General features: G+C 45.5%; 1 protein-coding gene across 1 annotated transcript in view; it reads right to left on the bottom strand.

Moving 5' to 3' along the window:
* Window positions 1-8,891, bottom strand: part of Ank3 (ankyrin 3) — a 299,577-nt gene that overhangs the window by 5,191 nt on the left and 285,495 nt on the right. The window contains exon 42 of the mRNA XM_026785393.1: window positions 4,960-5,045. Within this exon, the coding sequence (XP_026641194.1) occupies window positions 4,980-5,045 (66 nt within the window). The 3' untranslated portion in view covers window positions 4,960-4,979. The remainder of the gene's footprint in view (window positions 1-4,959; window positions 5,046-8,891) is intronic.

Below are 8,891 nucleotides of genomic sequence, written 5' to 3'. Positions count from 1 at the left end.
TTCTTAGTCAGGCAGCCAGAATGTGGGTTCCGACCCCGTGGGTTAGGAATGCTAGTGGATGGATAACATTTCATATAAATAAACACTTTACACCAAGAACAGCGTCGGGTAAAGAGGATAAGAACCTTGGCTAAGCAACTGCTAGAAGATGAAGTGTGATGAGAGCGCCCTCTGATGGATGGGATATTGTGAGCACATTGCAGATGACATTGCAGAAAGAGAATTTGGAATCAGCTCCCCCGTCTGAGTGTAGGTAATAAACGGAAGGGACTTAGACTCATTGGAAGGAGTGACGTTTCCATGAGTTTGGTATATCCTTTCGTATGTGATGGTGGAAGAAATTCACGGCCATGTCCACACTATTACACTAATTTATTTTCACATTAAGAAACATTTTAACTGATACTTAGAGATCACAGCTCCAGGTCCAGTATAGGTGGTTGGAGTACAGAACTGAGAGCCCCTTTAGAGGCCTCTGGAAATACTCAGGTTTTTTTTTCCTTCCATACCTGCAGCCCTCAGCAGTCCAGCCCAGTGCACAACTGGGAACTTAAGTCCCAAATCCTCTACTGAAGTCACATTCTTCCCTGGTTCTCAAACTGGGCTGCACAGTAGGGTTTAATAAGTCCCGAAGTTCAGACCACAGCCACATGGGCCAGCGTTGAAAACAACAACCACCACCCCATTCTGACTAGTCTGTTGGCTCCAGTGTTCGATGGGCTGGAGGCATGCTTCCTGAGGTTTAATGTGTGCATTGCCATCTGGGATGACCTGCACACAAGGCTTCTAGTTTTGTAGATAAGTATAAGCTTAGACATTAGTTTCTAAGACCTAAGGTGCTGCTGATACCACTCTTTGCCCCTAGGCCTACTTTGGGAGTAGGCTACACAGAGCATTCCAAATTACCTTCTGTTGCTCCTGAGTGCGAATATACTTAGGCGTTTCTTCTCAAATCAGCACATATGGAATTCCTCCCTATTCGTCAAGTGCCCTTTAAATCCTGTCCCTAGGAAGGGCAGACCCTGGGGATCCACCTTTGCAGGTCACCTCACGTGCCAGATTCCAGGGAACCTGCTCTGTGCAACAGAGAATTCTGCTGTTCTTCCATTCACCCCTCCCCCATCTGCCCTGCTCCTCAGTCCTCCCCACCTCCCTTCTCTTTACCATATGTCTAAGAATGTTTCCTTTGAGTCCTTTAAAGTTTGCGTTATGTTTTAACTTAGCGTGTGTTTGCATATATGTGTACATGGCACAGCTTACGTGTCGCGGTCAGAGGACAGCTTGTGGGAGTTGGTTCTGTCCATCTGTCATGTGGGTCCTGGGGACTGAACTCAGGTCGTCGGGTGTCTCAAGTTACTTCTAAATTGCTGCACTAAGACACCGTGACCAAGGTAATTTAAAGAAGAGTTTATTGGGGGCTTCAAATTTCAGAGGGGTGAGCCTCAAGACCTTCATGGCAGGGAACAAGGCAACAGGCAGGCAGGCTCTCAGATAGACTGAGGACTTACATCTTGATCCACAAGCATGAGGGAGAGACTGGGGGGGGGGAAGAGCGGGAAGGAGCGAGAGAGAGCGCACACAAGAGAGCTAACTGGGAATAGTGTGGGTTTTTGAAACCTCAAAGTCCACCCCAGTAATGTACTTCCTGATCCTTCCCAAACAGTTGTATCAACTGAGAACCAAGCATCCACATATAAGCCTATGGTGGTCACTCAACTACAACTTCAAACAACTACATCAGGCTTGTTGGCAAGCACTTTTCTTATGGTGCCATCTTGCTGGCCCATGTTTCTTTTTTAAGTACAATAATTTTCATTACAATAGGAAACCATAATCTAAAATTAAGGTTTGCTTTTCTTTTAGTTTTCTCTTTTTGGAGACCGAGTCTCCCGTAGCCAAGGCTGGCCTTGAACTCTTGGCCTTCCTACCTCTGTCTTCCCAAGTGTTAGAATTACTGACCTGCACCAGCACACTTGACTGAAAACTTAGTTTAAAATAGCTCCCAGCTCAGAACAGATTTCCTCTCCAACTAAGCAATAAATGGGGCCTTTCTGAATTTGTTCTTGCCCAGTGACGAGTTAAAAACAGTTGAAGCTACAGAGCCAGCAGGCAAAAGTAAACATACTAAGAACAGACAGATACATATTTTTTAAAGAGAAAGAAAATACATTTCTTTCATTTTTATTATGTGTTTATTACATCTCTGGCACTGTTTTGAAGTGAATTACATCAGTCCTAATAACAGGGCAGTATTATGTCCCCTACTGCACAGGTAATTAAAACGGCAAGAGTTTTTAGCAAGGGCCAAGAGCCACACTTGCCTGGCTTCAATTCTGTCTCCACCACATTTCAGGAAAACAGACAGAGAGCTATCTGTACCTTCGGTGCGTTCTGGGAAAATGTCCTGAGATGGGGGCCTGAGTGGCATGAACTCCTTCTGTCTGTGGAGGGGAGAGGGCGTGGTGTTCACGTCAGCTTTGCCTCCTCCTGCCTCAGTTTACTTATGAGAAGCACTGACAGTGAATTTAGTAAACCACCTTCACTTTAGAAAGGGGCTGGTGGCTCGGCTGCTGTGACTTCTCCCGACTGCCACCATTATGCCTGGCGTGGCAAGCTGCTATTCTTATTTCCTTTTTGCTTCTCCTAATACTTTTATAATGGTGCCTCCTAATTGAGAGTCCTAGGGGCTCAGCAGTCACTGCTATTAGGCTGTTTACACATATGAACCGACTGAATTCTAAAACAACTTTGCGATGTGTTAATATTATCCTTCTACGAGGAGGGAGGGTAACTCATCCAGGCTTCATTCCAAGCCCCTTCCCTATTCCACTGAGGAAAGGACAACATACAAGTTGGGTAACTTGACCAAACCCATATAGTTGGTTAACTACTCAGCACCCAGATTGACTGTCTCCGCTGTGCCACCAACGGCCACAAGGAGATCTCCCAAGCTCAGAATGACTACCATTGGAAATTACTGATAGCCACCGTGTCCTGTCCTAGCTGTTAAAGAGATGGCTCAGTGGTTAAAGAGTATTGGCTGCTCTTCCAAAGGTCCTGAGTTCAATTCCCAGCAACCACATCGTGGCTCACAGCCATCTGTAATGAGGCCTGGTGCCCTCTTCTGGCCTGCAGACATACATGAAGGCAGAACCCTATATAAATAATAAATAAGTAAATAAAAATCTTTTTAAAAAGTTAGGGTTACCTGCATGCACTTCTCAGTTTTCAGGAAAGGGTACACGAGTATGTGTGTGGGCTGCTGGGGATCGAATCCAGACAGAGCCTATGTGTGCTGGGGAAGTACTCTACCACTGAGCCAGTGACCCAAGTACTTAGCTATTGCAAGGTTTAGGCTAGCCTGGACTACAAAGTAAGAGCTCTCCAGAGGCCATGGGCTATGTCAGGCTCAGTGGTGGAGCTGCTACCCCTCACAGCTAATCTTTTCCTTTTGGCTGTAGGGTGAAGACCAGAATCCCTACAGGTGAGTAACTCGAGTCATTGAAGCTCAGCTTACTTCTATCTTTGGGGACCCTCCCATCACTGCCAGCTCAGGTCTACTGTGAGTCCCAAGAATGAGCATTCTGGAGGTAGCCTGTTAGGGTTTATTTCCTAGTTCTGCCTGGTCCTTATGTTACAGCAATGTGAATGGCACCGATCCAAGAGGGGAGGCTGTGGGAACTAAAGAGCCATGAAGAAACACGCATAGAATCCTGTTTCCAGAACATCTGTGGTTCTTCCTTTTTCAATCTCATCAGTGGCCACAACATGAGGACTGGCTCCCACCCAGAGTCCACAATGTGAGTCTAGGGCAGCAGGGATTATGGGATTTCCGAGGTCACTGACAGCCTCACAGAAGGCAAAGAAAAGACACTGTAGAGCAGATACTGAAAGGGTCTACCTGGGAGGGTGGAGATGTAGCTCAGATGTAAAATGCTTCCCTAACACCCATGAAGCCCTGGGTTTGATCCTAAATACTATATAAATTGTATGTGGTGTGGCATGCTGCTGGCCTGGAATCCTAGCAATCGGGAGGGGAAGGCAGGAGGATTGGGAGTTCAGGGTCATTCTCAGGTACATACGAAGTGCAAGGCCAGCCTGGGATCCAAGAGACCCCATCTCAAAAATAAAATAAACATCTATCAGAGCCTTCGGTACCTAAAATGAGGTTATTTCTGCACTCAAATGTCAGGGTTCATTGTTGGCAAGAAAATGAGACTAGACCCATTCTTTGTAACTGACCCAGGGGCTAAAAGGAAAGGAGTGACCCCGAGGACGTAACTTTCCGAAACTGTCGTCTCACCCCAAATTAGCTTTCTGATTGAATGTGTATTGAGAAAGAACAATGTGAAATCCAGAAATATAATAATAATGTTAAGCGGAACAGGGGCAAAGTCCAAACAAATGTAAATACAGCTCACTAAATATTTAAATTCTAAAAAGCCCATATGATCAACCTCTTGTGTCTAGGCTTACATAAAATAAACGTTTGCGTATCAGATTCTATTAATTTAACCTAGACTTGGCGACAGCTGTATTTTAACCAGCACTGCTAACTTTGAGCACAGTCCGCTGGAACTGTGTTGGTCTGGCAATCTTCCCACTGGATATGGCTGCTGCCTGTTATGGAAGCCTCATGGTAAGAAGGTAGGAGACTCGGATCCTAACAACATCTGCTTCTGCAGATGCCATACACATGGAGAATTTTTATAAACCCAACTGGAGTTAAGGTTTAATGTGCATATGTGTATATGTACATATACATGTGTAGAAACATGTACATATAAACACACACATCGACATCTGTACTCATATACAGAAAAAGAACAGGGACCAGTTTGGAGTTTGTCCCAGGGAAATCAGAGAAATGAAAGATGCGAATCGCCTGTTTATTTGGAGAATCTAGAAAAATTCTCAAGACTTTAAAAGGTTCACTGTTGACAAAAGGCCATTTCCCACCTGGAGCGACGTCACTGTCCCTAGTGGGTCTTTTTCTCCACGTTCCGAATTTCTTTCTTCGTCTTCAGTTTATAGCCTTCTCCCTGCTAAAGGAGAGCACACATTACATGCTTGCGGTGGAGACTGGAAGCAGTTCACACGCTGGTCCCCAGAGGCTGCGTGAGGAAGGAGAAGTGGTAAGAGTCCTAGACCACTCGGCATCCTCAGACAGACAAGTCGACCTGCTTGGCTTGACTGCACAGGCCAGCTCGCCACGGCCACGGCATGCGACAGCACTTTCAAGGTAACGCTACAGCACAACGAGACTTGGCAGCACGGGGGGGTTAATGATTTCATAGAGCAACCGGGCCGCTTCCCACAGACCATGGAAGAACGCACAAGACACCCGAACCCCAATTGTTACGATCATGATTTTTATCAGCCAGCAAAACCATAACCAGTCTGTTGGAGTACGATGAGGACTTCTCAAATAAGCACCAAGCCGGAACCGAATGCCATGGGTGGTCTGACTGCTTCTCTTTAGTTTATGTGACTACCAACGCTGTCCTCTTCCTTCTTGGACCAAGATAGCATGGATTTCCACAGGTGGGGGCTGTCTTTCCCGACTGTCAGGGGCGTACTTCTTGGAGGGTGAGGCTCATTTAGTTTTTCCTTTAACAGGAGGCCTGTGGTTGGGGGGGAGGGGGTTCCTTTTCCTTCCTCACCTGATCCTCAGTACTTTTCAGCTTGCTTTTTTCTTATGTAAACATAATACATAACACTTCACTTTCTGCCTTTAAATATGATAAAGATTTGGGAAACATCAAAGCATAATAGCAAGATGTCTCCTTTGGTAGGACAGGGTTCATTGGGTGAGCCATATTCAGAGTTGCAAGTTGGCTTCTGTATTATTAGCACATTGGACATGGGGCGGCATAAAGTGCGATGTAACAGTGGAGTTTAGTTTTGTTGTTGTTGTTATTATTATTATTATACAGAATGTGGTGGCCAGGACAACCACATAGACCTGATGTGAGAATTGTGAGCCAGACCCTCTGTTACCCTAACAAACAGTGTCCTCCCTCAGTTTCCTAGACAGGCACCCAACTCAAGGCCAAAGGTGGACGGATCCTCTCAAGGGGGGCTGTTGATGGCCAAGAATTCTACCTTCTTCTTTCTCTTTCCAAGTGGAACATCATCCCTAACAAATGCACTTATCTCTGTGGCCATTCTGACAGCAGTAAGTATGTAACATTCAGACGTTGTATGAAGAAAAGGGGTTGGATCCCTGTACAAAGCCTATGTCAGAAGAAGCCAGCACAACACTCCCAAGATTCCACACTGCAGCAGCCACTCTGTTAGCAAGGCTTCCCAGGGAAATCACAGAGAATGCTACCCTCTACTTTTCTCCTTGGTAACCATGCTACGTTACCAGTTCATCCTGCTTTCTCTCTTGTGGGCCAATCCGTCTTATTACTTTCCGAGTGATCTGTTGGAAGCAACAGAGAGAAGTAGGGACTATTCTGTGGTCACGAGGGGGCGCTATAAACCTATCGCATACAAGGGTTGTTTCTCATGCAGGGCATTTAAACTCCCCGGAAGCATGAAATCTCAATGGCGATTACTTTTCTGGTGATGAGGTTGCCTTCTTCATCAGTAAATTGTTCTTCCGTGACGGATTTGCCAGGGATGGTTTTGGCTTCCTCCCCCTAAAGGTGAGGCATAGAAATTAGCGGCATGAGAGAGGAGAGCATGGGCGGGTATCGATCCGGATCCACAGCACACCACACTGCACACCACATGGCCCGACCACACGGCCCACCACACAGGCCCTGGGACTGCAGAGAAGTCACACGGTGTGCTTCCCTCTCCAGGGAAAGAGAAGATTGACTTCATGGCTGGTTAGTGAACGGTTGACAACCTTCAGTCTTATGCCTCAAGCATGTATGCAGGCATGTATGGTAGCTGGCAACAAATTGCAAGAAAATCGATCATTTGCAGATGCAGTTAACCACAGAAAAGCCGAGAGGCTTCATTGGTTGAAACAAACGTCAGTCAATGATTAGTGGTAAGAACAGACGGACTCACTTAAGAACAACACTTGGTCAGTCACACCATAGCTCAAGGGATGTTAGAGAGTGAATTCTAATTTGAGTAAAGACAGGTTCTGAGCTGGAAAAAAATACTTAAAAAAAAAACCTCATGTACTAAGGGCAATACACTTTTTATAAAATGATTATGAAGAAAGTTCAGGCAGGGAAAGTCTCATTTGCAGGGGGAGGGGGGCTGAGGTTTTCATAGACCGTACAGGAGAGTAACTGATAGCATGTCCGACCACCTACACTATCGTAGGCCAGAAAGCTCATCTGACATTTCTTGGTATCGATTCTTTCATTAGGAACTTTCTGATATAGAGCGGGAACTGCCAAAGGTCTTCCGAGTTCACCCTTAGCCCCGCTTTGGTATGGTTTCAGTTGTTGACTCCGGGAAGAGAGAGAAGGACGTAGGCAGAGCGTAGGGGTCGTCCATGCCAACACTGAAATCCGCAGCAGGGTTTGATGGGGGAGCTAGTCCTATTTCCTACGGGTGGTTGCATACATTTGGCAAAAATGTCATTTTATTTTAAAGATAAAGGCACAGAGACAGCAAAGGTACCAATAAAAAGGCCATGAGACATTTTGACTGTAGCTAGAGCCTGAATGACTGAAGTATTTCTGAGGTAAATTCATTCGAGCGCCCAGCTTTCTGAGCGGTGCACGAGGAAAGACTGTAAGACAGCAAGACAGAAATCCATTTACTGTGCTCTGGGTAAGCCCTTCTGTGGGAAGATGCTAAGTTTGAAATTGTTTAGAGAACCCTGGGAAGGAATGGGCAAGTTAGGTACGGATATAAGCACAAAGAGGAGGCACAAGTGGGTTGTTGACTCAGATTAATGCCGTCGGGAGAAACAAAGCCCTGCTTATCAATAACGAGCCATGCTGCTTCTTGCAGATGTTCAGAAGGCGAGCACTTTGTCTCCTTACGTGCATAATCTCTTCAAGTCTAAAACAAGTTGTCTAATTGTGTGGCTCCTCACTACGCTAGAAAGAATACATTGTATTGGAAGGCCACCAGTAAAGATTTATAGAACATATTATTATTATTATTTTTGAGACAGGGTTTCTCTGTGTAAAAGTCCTAGCTGTCCTGGAACTAGCTCTTGTAGACCAGGTTAGCCTTGAACTCACAGAGATCCTCCTGCCTCTGCCTCCTAAGTGCTGGGATTAAAGGTGTGTGCTACCACTGCCCGGCTTGGAACAGATATTTTAAAAATCTGTGCCTCTTTACCTCTCTGTCAATTATGTTAGAGGTAAAATGTTCTCAAGGAGAGGTCTTGAACCCCTTTAATGGGAGAGAGACAATTGCTAATTAGCTTTAGAAGGCTACCTTACTTTTTTCTCTCCTTTTTTGGGGGGAGGAGGGATTTCGAGAAAGGGTTTCTCTGTGTAACCGTCCCAACTGTCCTGAAACTAGCTCTTGTAGACCAGGCTGGCCTTGAACTCACAGAGATCCATTTACTTCTGCCTCTGCCTCCCAAAAGCTGGGATTAGAGGCGTGCACCACCACAGCCCAGCAAAGACTACTGTACTTTTACATAAACAAAATCCATTCTCCACTTCATCTTGTTTACAAGACTATTTCTGGCACTCTCCCTCCACTTTGAAGAGACGTCATGGTGCATATGTTTTAGGGTCTTCACCTCTGGTGGTCTCAATGACACAATGGCACAATGGTGGAATTTCCTTTGGCATCCCTTCAAGAGACATCACACTTTCTTTTCTTTCCTAGACTTCTCTGAATATAAGGAATGACAGTATAAGGCGTGTTGGTTTGCTTTGATGTACATGATAAATGTGACTCTTCCTAAACCAGAATGGCTGTTATGTATGTTGCAAAAAGCAACAATCTAATAG

This window comes from Microtus ochrogaster, linkage group LG2 (assembly GCF_000317375.1).
Source record: "Microtus ochrogaster isolate Prairie Vole_2 linkage group LG2, MicOch1.0, whole genome shotgun sequence".
Taxonomy (NCBI): domain Eukaryota; kingdom Metazoa; phylum Chordata; class Mammalia; order Rodentia; family Cricetidae; genus Microtus; species Microtus ochrogaster.
Note: the sequence above shows the minus strand (reverse complement) of the source record. Positions and strands in the feature narration are given on the sequence as shown.